Below are 19,756 nucleotides of genomic sequence, written 5' to 3'. Positions count from 1 at the left end.
ATGAATATTAAATCCTCAAAAAACTAACAAACTGAATCCAACAACACATTAAAAGGAAAATACATTACAAACAAATGGGATTCCTGGAATACAAGGATGGTTCAATATATAAAAATCAATGTAAGACACCACATTATCAAAAGGAAGGACAAAAACCAAGATTTTCTCAATACAGAAAAAGTATGTGACAAAATCCAGCACCTTTTCATAAAAAGAAAACTCAACAAAATAGAAACAGAAGAAAATTACTTCGACATCATAAAGACCATAAATGAAAATTCACATCTATCATAATCTAATGGTGAAAAACGGAAAGCTTTCCCTCTAAGAACTTGCCTGTTTAAGGTAACTTGAGTATGTATTTAAATTGGACAGATGAAATTCAGGAGCTCAGAAACACACACAGCTAGCTGATCATTCTACAGCTAAAAGGTATTATGGCAGGCCGACCTATATCCTCACATGGTTCCTTAAGAAAGAGTACATGGCTGAAAGGCCAAGATCTGCTCACTGGTACTGCACAACCTTTAGTCCAGAACAGTGGCTATGGAAAGATACATTTGAAAAGACCATGTACCCATACTGAGTTACCATGGCAGAACTTGCTTCAGCTACTCAACTTGATGAGTTAGTAAAAAACACTTGGTTCAAGAACCAGCATATCAAAAGGAGGAAGCAGCAGCTGCAAACTCAGCCAAGTATAGCACTAGAAGCACCAAACCAAATCATCACAGTGAATGAGGAAACCTCCTTATCCGTAACTTCTACAAACACTCGTCCCATTAGTCCCAGTGTTGTGAATGCCTATGACCATGAACCATCTGGTTTCAAGCAACCTGGAGGGGCTGGTTACCTCTGTGTGGAATGCATCATGGGATTCTCAGCCTCAGGATCTCCGTTATGTCTGGGCGTCTCTGATCTTCCTTTAGCCTCCATTCCCTATGACCTAGATCAGTTTACACATCTACATGCCTTACCTGGGGATGATCACCCCAACAGTTTAGATCAGTGCCTCTTCCCAAAGTGCCCTGGTTGAAGGGGGGATAGCTAGGATTGATCTTCAGTGTGATGGCTGATATATTCACAGGTCTTGAGAAAAGTCTGTGATCCAAATCTTGACAAACTGAGAAACATTTTCAAATACTTTTCATGGGTCAACTCCCATCTAAACAGGCCAGTTATTTATCTTTTCCTGTAAGAAGACATCTCTCTACCTTCATCATTGCCTGAAATGTCTGTCGAATCTCCTGAGCCAAATTTCAGTATCAAGGACCATCATCGGTGCCTTTGGAGGGAGCGGAAGCCAGATAGTTTTTCTTGGGTCCTACCCTGTCCTGATTGAGCTTATACCATGAAAGCACCCCAGCTAAAGTCCTGTCCCCCAAGGACCATCTTTATTTCTTACACAAAAAAGACAACAAACTTTTAAGAGTGTGACGTCAGCAAGATTAGTGGAGTAGGAGGTTCCAGCATTTGTACCTCCAGAAAAACAATGATTAACAACTACTTACCGATGAAAATAGCGCTGAGAGTGCTTTGGAGTACATGGGCTCAGCAGCCTCAACATGGAGCTGAATGAGGGAGCAAAAGCTACAGCAACCCACTGGAGCACAGAAATCAAAGATGGCCACACAGAAAAGCATAGGCAGCATTTTACATGTCAGCCGACCCCCCAGTCCTGCACAGCTTGCCACCATGAGGGAGCCCCTCAGCTATGACCTCTCTGTAGGAAAAGGACAGCAGACGACCCCAATCAGCCCTCATAGCTGTCAGGGAAAAGCTTTTGCCACTCAGGACCTTTAGTCTTTGCCTATGCTAATCTCGGGAGAGAGAGCTGCCCAGAATCCGTGCCACTGAGCCCCCCAGAGGAGCCAATGCTGGGTCCCCAACCACAGCAGCCCTGGCCCAGTACATGAACACCCACACCCTCGATGGTTAGGTATGAGTAAAGTGAACATTGATGGGGTACAAGCAAAGGTTTTACTACTACTCAAAGGTGGTGCAGGCCAAAAGAACTCCCTACTGAACCCTCAAGATTAAAGAGCCCCAAACAAGTCTTATTTATTCTGGCTTGGGAGACATTTTGGAAGCCAAGATTCAAAGATTATAATGAGAAATCTAACCTGCAATTGCTTTGAGCAATGGTTAGGGAGATCAAAATGAGGGTTGACAAAAGGACCAGGGGTCCCTTGACTTGACCCCTCACTGGAGACCCAAAGCCTTTGCACCAAAGTGGGTAAAATGGTCAGGAGGTAGTTTCTGGACTCCTTGACACAGAAGCCCCACAAACTGCAGCCCCAAAATATATTGGCAAAGCACATGCATGGGCTAAATTAGACTAAGAGAACATAAAGATTGCTTTCCCAATAAAAGGATTGATGGGATTATGAATGTTGGAATGTTTAAATAGGCTTATGGAAATAACTGTCTTCCTTACCTAAATGTTTTATGGAAATGGATAGTCTGTCTGGCTGGGGAACGCTTACTCTACCAAGTGTTGTAAAACCCAAACTGTCAATCAAGTCAGAATGGAGGCTAAAAAAAAAACAGTTCACAACATATGACAATGATATTCATTCAGATAATATTTGCATTTTTTAAAACTTATGACTACAGATGAAATCAATAGGTCTTGGGCAGGAAGAAATCCAGACTGTAATAGAACTGGCTATGTACAAAACAAAGAAGGAAGACATAGAAAAGTGAGATAAAAGGAAGATTGGATTTATATTTGGATAGGTAAAAGGATAAGTTCTTGAGCAAAGTAAAGATGTATTGGAGAGCCCTATCCGGTTTGGCTCAGTGGATACAGCATCGGCCTGCAGACCCAAGGGTCCCAGGTTCAATTCCGGGCAAGGGCATGTACGTTGGTTACGGGCACATATCCAGTGGGGAGTGTGCAGGAGGCAGCTGATCGATGTTTCTCTCTCATTGATGTTTCTAACTATCCCTCTCCCTTCCTCTCCGTAAAAAATCAATAAAATATATTAAAAAACAAAAAAGATGTAGTGGAGAAAAAAACACATATAAAGGAGGTTCCTCTGGCTCTGCAGCTCAAAGCTTCTATACACATCTTGAGTTTTGAAATATACAGTCATGCGACATAACATTTCAATAATGACACATATAAGACAGTGGTATACTATACAGCCTAGATGTGAGGTAGGCTATACCTTCTAGGTTTGTGTAATGGAACTCTATGATGTTCGCACAACAAAATCATCTAAGGATGCATTTCTCAGAACATATTCCTATCGCTAAGCAGCACATGACTACAGGAAGCTTTAATTCCATTTAATTATGTGAAGGTCAGTCAAGAGATTTTGCATGGAGATAAAGAACCTTTTTCTTTTAAGCCTTTAGTCTAATATAGCTTAAACTATAGCCATAATTCAAAAATGCTGAAAAGTGGAACTAGATACAGATTCTGCTAGTAATTTTCATTCTAGCAGGTAATTTTAATTACCTAAAAAGTTATACAGGAGCCATATTTGCTGGCCATGTTTTATTTGTCATTTTTCTTCAAACAGGATAACCAAAAAAAGATACAGACAGTATTCAATTCAATAAAATAAAATGGATGAAACAAATTCTAAGAGACTGCAATGCCACATGCTACATTTAACCTAATTTTATTCATGCTTGCCTTAGGATGGGGAATAGATCATTCAGTAAAAACATACAGTAAAAACAAAATATGTCTTATCATGTACAACTTTTAAACTACAATTATGATGTACCTTAATTATTTCCATGCACACAAGTCTAACATTACAGTTGTTTTTTAAAAATAAACACAATTAAGACTTCTAGGAGCATTTTATAATAAAGTAATTCCTAATTTTTCTTTGTAGATAGATCAAGCACCTCCAAAATACAAATTCCTATACACAGTGAGCACTTTACTTAAAATGAATACTTAAGTAAATTAAGTACAGGGACAGCCTTTAGGGTAAGCTGACATTATATATTCAGCTAAGTAGGCAACAAACCATAGTGCCAAATGGAAAAAGTGTATTTGTAAATAAATTTCAAAAACTAAGTTAACTCTTTATAATTAAATACAGAAAATATACTGCTTTGCTAAAATAAATAAGATGTGATGTAATAACACTTCACTATAAAGAATGCATACCAGAACATTTATAAATGGTGAGTGAATCTTATTAAGAATAGTTTACTACAATAAACGCTGGCTAAATAGAAGTGCATATTGTGAAGCACTATGGGTGGTATATGTTTTGCCACATACTTTTGTTACCTTGAGGTAGATAACACATGTGTACCAAATTCGGCATTCATTTTCAGTTGCTGCTGGTATCATGTGTTTTAAGAAACATGTACAGTATGAAAAACTTGAAAATACTCATGAATGAAAAATGTTTTAGGAAAAAAATAGATATTTCCATGCAATTATATACAGTCTCACTGTGTAAATTTCAAGGCAAGATTTTTGTTTCCTGTAAAACAGATCATTGTTCTATGAGAGAATGTTTTTTACTTGTCTTAGTGCATTTCTTTTGTCTCCTCCTGCATTGCATTATTTTGCTCTATTTTTTATTTTTGTGTGCAAATGACATGCCAGTTAAAATGAAAACCATCTCACATGTAGGAAAAAAGTCTGGATTTTAAAAACCAAGAACTAATAAAATCCTTTCTAAATGAAACCATCTGATTCAAGTAAAAAAATGGACTTAAACACTAGTAATAAAAAAGACAAACACATTTCATGAAGAATACAAAGAGAAATGTCTGCTGAGTGTTTTAGTTCAGATGTTTCAGAATGCTGCTGTATGTTTTATGAGGAATCTGTGGGGAAGATTTCATAGCAGAAGGTGTTAATGTGGCCTGTATTGACTTAAGTGGTGACCCAACTGGACTGTGAAACTGTGGGATGCCTATGGATTCAAGCTGCTTGTTAAAGAGGAACTCACCACTGTTATTCAGAAATCCTTCCTCATTTCCTCTCTCCCCAAACTTTCCATCTTCTATAGGCTCAGTGTCTAGCATTTCAGTATCTTCTTTCCTACTAAAGAACTTGTCCAAGTAACTGGTATAAGTGTTTTCCTTCTCAATTTGTTCATCCTTCCTTACCTCACAACAAAACTGGTTTATGAGAAAACAGTCCTCCGCACCACCCACAAACTGGCTATCCCAAGAAGACTGGTACAAGGCTTCTAATTGAGCTAAATTTGCCATTCCCTTTTCCTGTTTTTCTCGGCTTACTGACTTTGATATCAAACTTTTCAATTCTAGTTGGGACACTGAGCTATTCAAGTCATTTAATTTATCAACAACATCAGTAGGCTCATGTTGTGAACTAAGTTGAATAGTTCCTGCAATAAAAGAATCAAAGTCAAATCCCTGGTTCTTTTCCCTTTCTTTTTCAGCCAGTTGCTGTGATGCTTCCTCTAGAGCTATCTGGGCTTTAACCAATCCATTCCTTTCACATTTTGACTTGCCTTTCTTATCAGATTTTTCTTTGCTTTGTTCTTTCCAATTGGAAAGATCTATAATAAGCTTGGGTTCATAGTAATGGTTAACTTCACTCTCTCTCCAAACTAAGTTATCTAAATATGATGATGACCTCATTTTGTAGTTACAAGTATGGCTACACTCCAGATCACAGTATTTGTTTTCATGATGATCTGGGTACTGCCAACAAGGCTCAGTGGAGTAACTGGTATCAAAAGCAGGATCCTCCAAATACTTTTCACGATCTCCATCCAAATATTTTCGAGGATCAACTTGTACTTCTTCTTCATCAGTGACATCAGACAGAGCTCTTGGGTCACGCTGAACTTCATCAATATCAAAGTTATTATGTATAGGCCAATCATGCTCTGAAAATTGACAATCATGGTACCTGAAAAAAATCAATACATTACTGTTAATCCAGGTGTCAAATTTCGTTTGCAAATTCACTGAGTGCCCTTTACATGAAAGCACTGTAATAGGCCTATGAGGGGATAATAGAGTCTAAAGCTATAAGACTTCCCTGCCCTACAGGAACTTATAATCTTAATAGACAGGTAAGATCTGTAACCATAAAGAAAAATATGAAGCAATATTTGGTAATTACCAATGAAATATATAATAAAAAACTCTGGGACCTCCATTCTTAAATAAGACCAATTATAATTTCACACTTATTTCCTTTTCTCTATTTTTCATCCACCTTAAATACAACTGCAGGTGAACATCTGAGTGGGTGGCATGTCGATGGTTAATTCCAGCACAGTTTTACAGAGACAAAACACTTCATGGCCACTAAATGCAGATCTCTAATCTCAATCAAGTCTCTTACAGATTTTCTCTCTACTGGTAATAGGCAGACTAGAAAGAGATGAAGGCTTCCTGGACCTCATCACCAGTGAGTAGAAAAGGAACTCTCCATGTGTATGTGCTACTGAATGCAGTATCCTTGCAGTATCCTCTACTGACACATCACAGCAAGGAGACCACACCATGCCCAGGTAGAGGCAGATGGAGACACACACGAAAACAATTGGGGAGATGGGAAGGTGGGAACAGAAAAGAGGTTAGATGACTCAACTAAGTATGATAAAAAATGAAGAGATTGGAATACATCTGGGTATGTTTGGAAAGAATGTGTATATATGTGGTAGAAATGTTCATGTGGAAGAAAAAAAAAAATGTTGGTAGATGTGTGTAAACATATTCAGAAATACCTCCACATTTCAGGAGGAAAAATGCAATGAGTAAACAAACTAATTTCAACATTAACAACTTCTTTATTAATTGGCAATCATTTTTCTTTTAAATAAAGAAATATATGAATTCCTGAAGTTTTTAAGATTGTCATTGGGGATTCCCAAATCTGACTAAATAACAAAATCACCTGAAGATTTTAAATAATATTGATTCATTATGTTACCAACCCACTTTTAAGATAATTATATCCAACTTCTCTAGAATTTAGAAATCCTAAAAGGTGGCAGAGGGAAGAAATCCTTTAACTAAAATGTATAATAGTATACATTCTGATGTCTTATATGGTTCAGAATAGCAAAGTTCCTTATACTGAACTTATGTTAACCATTCCAAAATAAATTTTGTCATGAGAAAAAACATTTCAATATAAATATCATGATAATTTATATCCTATGACATAATGGATTATATGTTAAATTTGAGATACTTATGGAGATATAGTATAAGGTTGATTCTTCTCATCCAATATCTTTTAAACCAAAAGAGACTTTTACTAAATTTTTAAGAACTCTACATTGTTATATAATTTAAAAATAAACTTCACTGTGTTATGATTTATTAAAAATATAATAAATATTTTTCTAATTTAGGATCAATTTACCTTTCCCAGTTATAAATGTGACTATGAGTTTCATCCATAAGCAAAATATCATCAACTTCATCTTCAATATGGAAAGGATGACTGGAAATTGGCTCATCCATTGGAAAAGAATATATGCTCATGTAAGGATGGGAAAGTGCTTCTTCTGCCGTCAATCGATCCATGGGGCTAAATGTCAAAATTTGTTCCAGGAAATCCAGTGCTGCAAAAGAAAGAGTTAAAACTCCTTAACTAAACTAAAGGTCCGCCAACTCATAAAGGAAATAAAAAAGGTCTATACAATTAAAAGGTAAGTTAATTAAAGTTTTGTCAGAGAAATAAAACTAGCCTATCTAATATATATATATATATATATATATATATATATATATATATATATATATTAAAAAGAAAAGACATTTATTCAATAAACATAGCAAAAATTTGAAATGTACTCCAAATCTCATTTTATGGTCAATTATAAAAGAAAAGAAATATATTAATACGAACCATATGAAACTACCATTTTTGTCAGTCAAAAATGGTCAAATAACAGCAATTTCATGTGGATCAACCTAATACATAGGTCCTAATCTCAGCTCTGCAACTCACTAACTTCACTGATTCACTAGGTTACTTAAATTTGCTGAACTTCAGTTTCTTAATGTATAAAATGGATAGACAGAGATATCTTATAAGGTATAAACACTTAAAAACATAGTATCTAGTGCTTAATAAAAAGACTTTCTCCTTTCCTCCCTCATCTCACTGACTAGCTGTTATACTAATTTGTTGATCTCTGTTCACAACAATCTCATGCCAGCATATCACATAATGCACTTGATCATTTTAGGGCCCTGGTGGAACTACTGTACACCTAATTCTTCCCACTAACTCAGGCTGTTAGATCTTCCTAAGCTCCTTACCCCGCCTGAACCACACTATCACCAGCCTAAAGATTGCTCTTACACCACCACATTCATATGTCTTATAACTTATACCAATCTTCAACTCTGAATCATTTCCACCATCTACTTTGCTTCCTAGCCATATAGAACTGATGAGAGCTAGATGGAAAATCACATATATACCTGGCTCACTACAAATTCATACTGTAGAATTTCAATTTAGCCTTTGCTATTGTGTTCAGCAATGTTCTACACTATCCCTTTATACTCTCAGTCTACCCTATCAGTCTTAACAGGTAAACCCACTTCACATTTATCTCAATTCCTGCTTCTTCACTATGGTCTGTCACACATCCTATTATCCTTACCTTCTGTCTCAAAGGAAAAGATAGCCCTACTCTCTAAAACTAAGCTCATTCAACCCTCAGATCAGTCTCATAAAGACTAAAGAGAAGAAACCTAACGAGGCTCACACCCCTCAGTGACCCGGGGCTGAGATCCCTTCCTTTGCTCCCCGCTCTCCTCTATTATATTACCCTAACCTAGGAGGTCATTTCACAATAAATCAAACTGTGCTTGGTTCTCCTGAACAAAAAAAAAAGTCAGTCTTAACTACCCCTGGGCCCACACGTCTCAAGGCAAGAGAGACTGGAAGGCACACAATCATGGATGGTTGACCCAGCACAATCACCATTCTCAGAGAGAAGGAGGAGATATATTCAACTACACAAGAGAACTATATTGTAAAATCCCTAGCATTTGGGAACTATAGGCAGCAAATAAAAAGAGGAAGAAATAAGAAACTTGGGAGCCACACTGAGCTCCCAAGTGTATGCATATACAGTATATGCATTCCCATCATTGTAGATAGTTCTATTGGACAGCACTGCTCTAGAGGAAATGGGTCTAAGATATAGAACTATGTGGTAAACTACAGAGAAAGAGAGGATGAGAAGTAAGTATGATGGAGGAAAATGAAAAAGAAGGTATTCATCTAAAGACATTACCTAGAAAGGGACCTAGTCTTAATATGTTAATTCATATAGAGCATATCTATGAAGTAGATCTTTAGTCTCAAGAACTTTAAACACTCTGCATTAGTGAGCAAAGTTCTACCACTTGTGAATACCAAGGATATTTGTCGAATGGTTAACTTAATGAATCCATTATCAAAGCCTCTCGTTCAACACATATTTAATAAACTCCAGCCATGAGCCAAATATTCAGGTTGGTTTGTAGCTGACTGAGACATGGTCCCACCTTAATGAGGGTAGCAAAAAGAAGATTCAAATTTAGCTGGATTACAATGCTTGAATAGCAATGTCCTATATTTCTAGCTTGTCTCTTTTGATAAGACAGAGCAATAGAGCAATGACACACTCCAGAACCTAACCACTTGATCCCTAAGCAGTGTCTTTCAACTTGGCTGGCAGGGCCATACCTATAGGTTTTAAAAACACCGATATCTGCCCTGGTCCCCACCCCACCTCTGGATTCTGACTTAAGATTCTGCATTTTTAAAACGTTCCCACAGAAAACTCTGAGGCATAGTCAAGTGCTATGTGACTGCTATTCAGTTATGAACAGGATGTCGTGACAGGGCTATAAGGTTAGGAGCACGAGAACCAGCAATGGAATCTGATTGTGAGGACAGCGAAGACTGGTTAGGAATTTAGAAGACTTAAAAGGAAGCCCACAAAACCTGTTGAAATTAAATACAGCAGCTTCCTTTTTATTTAGGCATTTACTATATGAGTTCCAAGCACATCTGGGGGGAGGGAAGGAGATCATGTCAACATGATTTGCAATCTAGTGCCTAACTACCTCTCAAAACACTTGCTACTTTAAAACACTGACACACACCCACTTGAACCACATACAATAATCAGAATTGGTAATATGAATAATGGGTGTATAATTCAGATGTTTAAGAAACTACGTATCTCTAACTTTGTGATTCATGACAGAACTATATAATCCTGACACTGATGTCTCCTAATATAATATAATTCTTAAAGATATAAGACACAATCAACTTTTAAAGAAGATATTTTTCATGTCTAATGCTCTTCCTAAAAAAAGTTTTTATGACAGATTACTATACTAGTAAAAGTTAAAGATTTTTGTATCTTATTTATATCAAATCTAAAGGTATGTCAGTATTTTTAGATATGAAATTGCTTTAGTGGTCAACGTTTTGATTCTCCCCAAGTTCCTACTACTTTCAAGCTTGCACAAACTTTCACTGTAGCACTTAATACTAACACCAATCTGCAAACTTATGTAATGTGTTTGCTCAGCACAGTTTTGCTCATTCCTCCACTTCCTCCTTGTCCTGAAGCCTTTGCTTCTCCCCTCCCCGCCCAACCAACTAAATTCACTTTTTCATACCTAAATCATTCTTACTCATACTTATTTATATAACCCTCACAGAATTCCATTCCAGCTTAGTGAACGCCAATGATCCAATACGCTCACCTATGATAGAGGTATAAACTGGAAAAGTAAAAGGAGTTAGAACCAGGAGAGAGGTATGCACTTTTTGAAATGTGGAAAATGATTCAAAGGAGCAAAGAAAACAGATCCCAGCTTAAGTGCCAGGCCAAGAAAGAGAAAGTGAGAGTTTAAGCGTTAGGTATGCCTTAAATATCTAAAGACTATTTTTAAGAGAAAGTCATACATCTAAGGATAAAAAGCTAAAGCTTCCTACACAGATCCTGCTTGCTTACTTACACACACACACACACACACACACACACACACACACACACACACACACACACACTTTGTGACGGTTATTCTTGAGTCACAATACCTTCTCGACTAATTCCTGGAAGCAGCTGAGTTAAAGGTTTGTGTGGCTCAGTCATGTCATTTCTAATGTAAACTGGAATTACGCTGAGAAGCTCCTGACGATCTTCCTCATGAACAACAGGAATAGATTCTAAAATCAGCTGCATCTGTTCAAGTTCATGTGCACCTGAATGAGATAAAAAAAAAAAACCACACCAAATATAATATAAACAAACACATTCCTCAATGTTTACATATTTGGTAATAAACATTCTAAAGCTCTAAGAAGTTAACTTAAATACTGTAATGACCATTGGGGAAGAAATGGTTTTAACTGAATCATTAATCAATACGTTTCATTGTTTTTTTAATATCATTAATCTTCTCAAAAAACCTATCTATTTCAATTTCTAGTTATTAATATATTTAGTTTTAGCTCTTTATTTCCCTAAGAAACTAACTCTTAAAGTCTGGCCTCATGTTAAGGTATCAAAGTAGTCGGGGGAAGGGGGGAGTCAATGAATTGGGATTCAAGAGACTTGGATTCTAGTTTTAGCTATACCACTACCTAATTGGCTATATAACTTTGGGAATACTTAACATGGTGATGACTTGATTTCATCATCAATAAAATGGAAGGTTGAACTAAATTTGCAAAACAAAAAGTTTTATAATTATGTATTAGGCTCAGTTAGCATTTCAGGACCACTATTAAATAAAAGAGGAGACTTTGGGCTAAATGGGTGACAAAAACAAAACAAAACCCACAACCATTCATTTTGCTTTTCCACTAATTTCTAGAAATTCATTCAGCATTCAAATTTTTCCTGAGTGCCTACTATAAGCAAGGCACTTTAGACTCTAGCTATGAAACAAATCAGACCAAGTCCCTACCTTCATGTAGTTTACAATCTAGTGAAGAAAAACAGATAATAAATGTAAACATTTATGTCAAATGATGACAAATGCTATGAAGAAAAATAGAGTATGTTAAGGGGGAACACAGGATTGTTGGGGGTAGGGTTAATACATAGAAGATGATCAAGGAATACCTCACTGAGAAGTTGAAAGTTGAGGAAATTAGGGAACATACATATATTCATATGGATAAAGGAAATGCCAGAAAGATGGGAAAAGGCCCCAAGGCCCTGAGGAGAGAGAGTAGGCCTGGCATGTCTAACAATTAGGCAAGTGTAGCTGAGGAAGAGTGGAGCAAAGAAATGGATCCCAGCCTAAGATGAGAACACAAAGGGTCTGCTTCATCCTGAACTGGGTGGAAAGCCATTAGTTTAATCAGGGAAATGACATAATCTGACTTCTGTTTTCAGAGAACTACTATTGCTGCTATGTGGCAACTAGACTATAGATAGCAAATATTAAAGCAGGAAAGCTATGTAGAGGGTCCTGTATTAGACCAGGAAAGAAATAATAGCTGACTGAACTGGAGGGTGGGGGGTAGCAATACAGATAATACCAAGCAGTTAGATTCTGGATATATTTTGAAGGAAAAGCCCACAGGATTTGTGCTGACAAGGTGAAGGATGATGATTTTGGCCTAAACAACTAAAAAGTGGCTGCTTTACTATAATGAGGAAGACAGCAGAAAAAAAGTTTTGAGAAGCTATTCGAGATCCAACTGATATATTAAGTACCAAAAATAAGGCCAGCACACTTCTTATAGTTTAAAAATACACAGATTTCCAATGAATGCTTAGTCCCTGCCATTTTATTGCTCGGTTCATTTGAGAGGCCTATACCTAATAAACACTTAGATCTCTCTTCATGCTGCTTTTATCGAACGGTTCACAAACCTACCAATAAAGCATTAGAAGGAAACTACAGCTGGACCTTTCAAATACTTTCACAAATAATTCCATTAAATGTTTAAAGTTTACATGAGTTGACAATAAAAGTTATCCTATTTAGAGGTGGTTTGTTTCTTTATCTAATTCTTTTTATTGCTATTCATAAACAATATCTGAATATACTAAATGAACATTTAAAAATACACTATCTTTGTATAATCAATACAGCAGTAAATTCTGACCCCATTTCATACAACTTGGAGCATTACCTAGATTTTAAATTAAACAAATTAAATTTTTGCTTTCTTGATACAATATTATTGTGATAACTTTAAAATATGTCCACAAATGCTTTGATAGTCTTCTCTTCAGAGGGTGATATCCAACTCACCTCCCCTTAAGTGTTAGGTGTACTTAGTGACTTGCTTCTAACACATGAAATAAAGCTCAAGTGACAGTGTGTCACTTTTGAGTCTACGTAACAAAAAGATATTTTACATTCATGATTTTTGACAAAGGGGTCAGAGAAATTCAAAAGAGAAAGAATAATATTTCCCACAAATGGTGCCGGAATAACTAGATATCCAGGTTAAAAGAATGACAATGGACCCCTACTTCACACCATGCATAAAAATTAAGTCACAATAGATCACAGACCTAAATTTACAGCTAAAACTATGAAACTCTTAGAAGTTAGACAATAGTTTCATAGATATGACACCAAAAGCAGAAGTGACAAAAGAAAAAAACAGATGAATTGGACTTAATCAGAATTAAAATCATCTGTGTTTCAAAACACACCATCAAGAAAATGAAGTGATGACTGGCCAGTGTTGTTCAGTGGTTGAGCACTAACACATGAACTAGGTGGCCATGGTTCAATTCCCAGTCAGGGCACATGCCCGGGTAGCAGCCTCAATCCCCAGTAGGGAGCATGCGGGAGGCAGCCAATCGATGATTCTCTCTCATCACTGATGTTTCTCTCTCTCTCTCCCTCTCCCTTCCTCCCTGAAATCAATAAAAGCATATTTTTAAAAAAGAAAATGAAGCGATAACCCACAGAATGGGAGAAAATACATGCAAATCATTTATCTAATAAGTGATCTGTATCCAGAGTATGTAAAGAACTCTTACACCTCAATTATAAAAAGACAACCCAATTAAAAAGTAGGCAATGGGCCCTAACTGGTTTGGCTCAGTGGATAGACCGTCGGCCTGGGGACTGAAGGGTCCCGGGTTCGATTCCGGTCAAGGGCATGTACCTTGGTTGCGGGCACGTCCCCAGCAGGGGGTGTGCAGGAGGCAGCTGATCGATGTTTCTCTCTCATTGATGTTTCTAACTCTCTATCATTCTCCCTTCCTCTCTGTAAAAAATCAATAAAAAATATATATTTAAAAAAATAAAAAATAAATTAAAAAAAGTAGGCAATGGGTCTGGATAGCCTGGCCGGCGGGTCTCAGTGGTTGAGCATTGACCTATGAACCAGGGGTTCACGGTTCCATTTACAGTCAGAGCACATGCCTGGGTTGCGGGCTCTATCCCCAGTGGGGGGCATGTAGGAGGCAGCCAATCAATGATATTCTCATCATTGATATTTCTATCTCCCTCTCTCTTTCTGAAATCAATAAAAATATATTTTGCCCTGACCGGTTTGGCTCAGTGGATAGAGTGTCGGCCTGCGGACTGAAAGGTCCCAGGTTCGATTCTGGTCAAGGGCATGTACCTTGGTTGCGGGCACATCCCCAGTGGGGGGTGTGCAGGAGGCAGCTGATCAATGTTTCTCTCTCATCGATGTTTCTTACTCTCTATCCCTCGCCCTTCCTCTCTGTAAAAAATCAATAAACTATATTTAAAATATATTTACATATATTTTTAAAAATAGGTAATGGATAGATATTTCTTCAAAGAAGATATGGCCAATAAACATATGCTCAAAATCATTAATCATTAGGGAAATACAAATCAAAATTACAATAAAATACTACTTTCACTATCTCACATCTGAAAGACAGACAATAGGACAGACCACACTCTAAATAAGTGTTGGTAATAATATGGAGAAATTGGAACTCATACACTGCTAACGGGAATGTAAATGGTACAACTGCTTTAGAAAACAGTGTGAAATTTCTTCAAAAATTTAAGAGTTCTCATGTAACAGTGCTAATGGTTACAGGGCATCTTTCAGAGGGGAAAAAAGTTCTAAATTAGATCCTGTGAATATACTAAAAAAATACTGAACTGTATATTTTAAGGGGGGGAACTATATGGTATGTAAACTTTCTTAAAAAAGATACATTAACTTCCTTTGCTCTCTCTTTTGGACATTAGTTCTGGGGGAAGCCAGCTGCCATATTGTGAAGACACTCAAGCAAGCCCACAGTCGGAACTGAGTAAAGCCTCCTGCTTAAAGTCATGTGAGTAAGCAATCTAAAAGTGGAACCTCCTATCCCAGCGAGCCTTCAGATGACTGAAACCCCAACCAATATCTTGACTAAGCAAATCTGAGCTAGAACCAGGTAACAAAGCCACTCACTAATTCCTGACTCATAAAAACTGTGAGATAATAATTATTTGTTATTTAAGCCACTTAAGTTTTGAAGTAATTTGTCACAGAACAACAAATAATAAAATAATTATTTTATATATGCTGGAATATAACTTGTAATTACAGTATTGTTCCTCAGAAAAAATTCAATCCACTTAACAATTTCATTTCCAGTAATCACTGGTATTTTCTCACAGTTTTCTACAATGAAATTCAATCACTATCACACATCATGAAAGGAATTCCAGATAAATTTAGGGGGGAAAAATTCCAATAGATTAGTTAATGTTAGGTAAGCTGGGTGCTATAAGTATCAGTATCAAAAAAATTTAAGGGCACTTATATACATCATCCTTTCAATAAAGCTTTCTTATGCACCCTAATCTTTCTTTTATTACTTTTGTAAGCAGACTCTGTTCCATTCTCTTCCTTCTGCTCTTAATACAAACTGGGAATGGTGGGAGGCCCACTCTAACATTGGTTACAGAGGGAAAAAGGTAAGTCAAAAGAGAGAAAAATACCCAAATCACCAACACATCACTTCTCTAACAAAAAATCTACTATTTCCTACTTTTTCAAATGGAAACTCCTCTGCCTACTTCCTAAGTGTTCTGGCCCCATCTTAACCAATCATAAATATTACACCTTGTTTTCATCAAACTTTTCTCACTGATTCATGTATACCAGGCTCATGCCCTTATTTATACAGATATCCATAAATAGATATCACTTTTTCTCTCTCTCTTTTCACCTTTCAAAATTCTTCACTATTCCTATATAGTGAAAAATCCTTTGACTCCTTTATGTCTTCCATGCCAGCCATTGCTGATATAGCTTCTCTAGGTTTGTAGCTTTTAGAGTCTGTACTAAGTAATTTTATACCAACTCAAAACTTTGCTTTATGATAGTTGGTGTTTTTCATGGATTATTTGTCTCTTCCCATCTTGACTAAATTCTCTCTCACACACACTTTAGACTCCCTCATAGCACTAAATTCAGCAAAATATATCTGAGTTGGTTTGTTTGATTCTGAAAGATCACACTAGGCAGGCAACAGGATATGGCAGCTCAAACAACAGGGATGATTGGGCAGGGCAGGCAAAGAAAGAATTTCTAGATTTTCAGTAATAACTAAAAAATGTCACCAGGAAGTGACAAAAACTGACAGAACTAGGCAACTCAGATATCTCTGACACAGATTACCAACAAGCGTCATGGATCTAAGAAATACAAAATTATATTTAAGAAATACATACAAAAGAACACTAGAATTCTTTTTAAAAAATGTATTGATTTGAGAGAAAAAGAGAGAAACATTGACTTATTATTCCACTTATTTATGCATTCTTTGGTTGCTTTTTGTATGTGCCCTGATTGGGGATTGAACCCACAACCTTAGCATAAAATGATGATGCTCTAGCCAACTGTGCTAACCAGCCAGGGCAGAACACTATAATTCTCACTAAATTAACTGAGTAAACAATTCAGTGAATATGTGAATAAGTTTTCTCAACTTTTAAAATATTAAAAATACCATTTAATCTTTACATTTTACTATTCCAGACTATAATAAATTGTTTTAAGTCTTAGATAAGTATTTCTTCATAGATACATACAAAATTATTTCTTTCTGAAATTTTACCCCATATATTTTAACTTTCTAACCTGCAAAGAGGGTTTTACCAGTCAGCATTTCAGCAAAGATGCAGCCTGCAGCCCACATGTCAATGGCTTTAGTATAATTATTAGGAGAAAGTAAAAGACGCGGAGATCTGTACCATTTAGTAACCAATCCTTCAGAAAGATGACCCTGAAAAAGAAATAAAAATATACTTTAATTTTTTACTTTAGCAGAAGAATAGTACATAAAGAATCCTGGATCTACAAAACAAACAAAAAATAACCATAATTGTGAAATCCTAAAATATTATTGATTCTAAGCATGTCTTCAGGTGAGGATAAAAAGTAAAAAGGTACTGTATTATGTAAAATTTAATATAAATAACTAAAAATTCTGCCACAATACATAAAGGAAATACAAAAGTACATATTCTTAATGATGTACATCAATCAAGGTCTGTCTGAGCTGGCTTTCCACATACCTTATGGGAATAATGGGGGTCCATGATCCGCGCAAGACCAAAGTCACCTATCTTCAGCACCAAGTCTTCAGTATTAATGAAAAGATTAGCTGGTTTGAGATCTCTGTGCAGTACGTTTGCAGAGTGGATATATTTGAGCCCACGTAGCAGCTGATACATGAAAAGCCGGGCATGCTCTTCCAGTAAAGGGCCCTGCTCCAGCACATTAGCCAAGTCTGTCTCCATGTACTCCTGAACAATGTAAACACTGTTCAGTTCGGTAAGAGAGCCCACATCATCTGTTAACTGGTTTCCACTAGGACCAAGAATTTCAAACACTTTCACAATGTTATCATGGTCAAGTCTTCTAATGATTTTGATTTCACGTAGAGCATGTTTGACACTCTGGGGATCAGTAAGGACAATTTTCTTGATGGCTACTCTTTTGTCACAGTCATTGTCTACAGCAGAAAAAACCAAACCATTGCCTCCACAGCCCAATGGTTTTAAGTCCATATACCTAGAGCCCAGATCAAAACCATGAATGTTCATGAGACTTTCAAATTTCTCTGCCATTTTGAAACCCTACTATTGCCTTTTCCTTTCGAATTGTTGAACTGTGTAAACAAGGAAGAAAACTGGCATCAAAAGGATCTTTCAAAAAGGGAGAAGAAAAACAATTTTGCTTCCAAAGCAAGATGGTTTCTTGATGTTCATTGCATATGCCAACCAGGCCCGTTGAGTTCCCCTTGGATTTAAAGCTCAAAAAGCTCTCCTCATATTGAGAATTAAAAAGATTGGAGTACTCATAGTTCAAGAAAGGGGCAGCAACTCTGCAGACATTTAAAGAAAACACTCGAGAAACTCAAACGGAATGAAATGACATACTATGCACTCAGATTTACTGTGCTAAACGATTTAACATTTAACAAAAATGTGAATAAATATGCACACAACAGGCTTCTATGAACATTCTCCTCACAGTGCAGATACATTCAGTGTTGGACTGGTCCTGAGCAGCATCGTTCTAAGGTGCTGGTAAGCACTATTTCCGTTTTGCTTCTTGTCTTCCTTTGTTGCTGTATATTTCAACAGGAAGCCCTGGCAGCTGTTGGTTAACAGATGTCTTTTGTTAGTGATCAGGTGGCTCCAGCTCACCACAATCACAATCAAAGCTACCGTCCATCTTACTCTGATACAACCTAGGAGATGAGAAAAAAGAATAGTTACCACTGCAGAAAATGCTCTTTTCTTCAACTCTACAAAAGGGGGCAGGGAGGGTGGTCAGGGAATGCCTATCTGATAAGGTGGTACTGGAACAAAGCTCTAAAGGAGGAAGTATGGGAGTGGGTGGACCTTAGGGATGCTATGTGAGTGTTCCAGATTGAGGGGTTAGCACTGAAGGTGAGTGTGCGTCTCATGTCTAAGAAACAACTAGAAGGTCAATGTAGTAGCCATTTAAATGTATATGCAAGTAATACAGCCTAATCCCTAAATGGAAAGGGTTACTATTGCTGACTTTTGATCTAAAAGGTGGCACAGGTGCAATATTCCTTTATTCAAAAGGTCAATCATTTACTTGTTTGTTTTGTTTTTGTTAATCCTTGCCCGAGGTTATGTTTCCACTGATTTTTAGGGAGAGTAGAAGAGAGAGGGAAAGACGGAGAGAAACACCAATGTGAGAGAGACGCATTGATTGGTTGCCTCCCGCATGCCCCACAACCAGAACCAGGAGCCTGAAACCAAGGTACATGCCCTTGACCAGAATTGAAACCAGGACCCTTCAGTCCACAGGCCCATGCTCTATCCAATGAGCGAAAACTGCTAGGAAAAGGGTCAATCATTTAAAGACAACGAGAAACTGTATCAAGTATGAAATAAAGCAACTCATTCTGAACATGATGTGACAACTTCCAATCACCTTCAGCCGTGACTTAAGAGAACCACTAGGACTTTCAAACACATCAGCTGCTTCACGGTAGTAAAGTTTCTGTACAACAGATAATCTGGCTTAATTTCTCACCTGCTTCATATTCCTATATACTCTACATGTGGAAATACAAGAATATAAAAAATACTAGAGGCCTGGTGCATAAAAATTTGGGCACTTGGGGGGGTGGGGGGGGAGGTCCTTCAGCCCGGCCTGTGCCCTCTCATGGTCTGAGACCACTCAGGGGATGACCACCTGCTGGCTTAGGCCCGCTCCCTGGGGGAATGGGCATAAGCTGGCAGTCAGACATCCCTCTGGCAGCCCGGGAGCCCTCAGGGGATGTCCACTTGCCAGCGGGGAGCAGGCCTAAGCTGC

At 37.2% G+C, this 19,756-nt stretch overlaps 2 protein-coding genes across 6 annotated transcripts in view; one reads left to right on the top strand and one right to left on the bottom strand.

The window, feature by feature from the left end:
* Positions 1–592: 592 nt before the first annotated feature.
* LEUTX (leucine twenty homeobox) lies at positions 593–1,036 on the top strand. Its single transcript, XM_036350538.1, has one exon. The coding sequence runs from the start codon at positions 593–595 to the stop codon at positions 1,034–1,036; it is 444 nt and encodes a 147-aa protein (XP_036206431.1).
* Positions 1,037–3,490: 2,454 nt separating this feature from the next.
* Positions 3,491–19,756, bottom strand: part of MAPK6 (mitogen-activated protein kinase 6) — a 31,321-nt gene continuing 15,055 nt past the window's right edge. For 2 of the 5 annotated variants that reach the window (XM_036301679.1, XM_036301685.1), the window contains exons 2-6: positions 17,473–18,653; positions 17,036–17,180; positions 11,039–11,203; positions 7,337–7,538; positions 4,765–5,866 (exon numbers count right to left, since the gene is read on the bottom strand). In XM_036301679.1, coding sequence (XP_036157572.1) covers positions 4,765–5,866; positions 7,337–7,538; positions 11,039–11,203; positions 17,036–17,180; positions 17,473–18,027 — 2,169 coding nt within the window. In that variant the 5' untranslated portion in view covers positions 18,028–18,653. Of the gene's footprint in view, positions 5,867–7,336; positions 7,539–11,038; positions 11,204–17,030; positions 17,181–17,472; positions 18,654–19,756 lie in introns of those variants that run through there. The other 3 variants (XM_036301693.1, XM_036301704.1, XM_036301714.1) reach the window with 3 other exon arrangements.

The sequence above is a fragment of the Myotis myotis genome, unplaced genomic scaffold (assembly GCF_014108235.1).
Source record: "Myotis myotis isolate mMyoMyo1 unplaced genomic scaffold, mMyoMyo1.p scaffold_m19_p_1, whole genome shotgun sequence".
Taxonomy (NCBI): Eukaryota; Metazoa; Chordata; class Mammalia; order Chiroptera; family Vespertilionidae; genus Myotis; species Myotis myotis.
Note: the sequence above shows the minus strand (reverse complement) of the source record. Positions and strands in the feature narration are given on the sequence as shown.

Bases quoted from the DNA above. Each gene is read 5' to 3' on its own strand.
- LEUTX (XM_036350538.1), top strand. From the start codon at position 593: ATGGCAGAACTTGCTTCAGCTACTCAACTTGATGAGTTAGTAAAAAAC.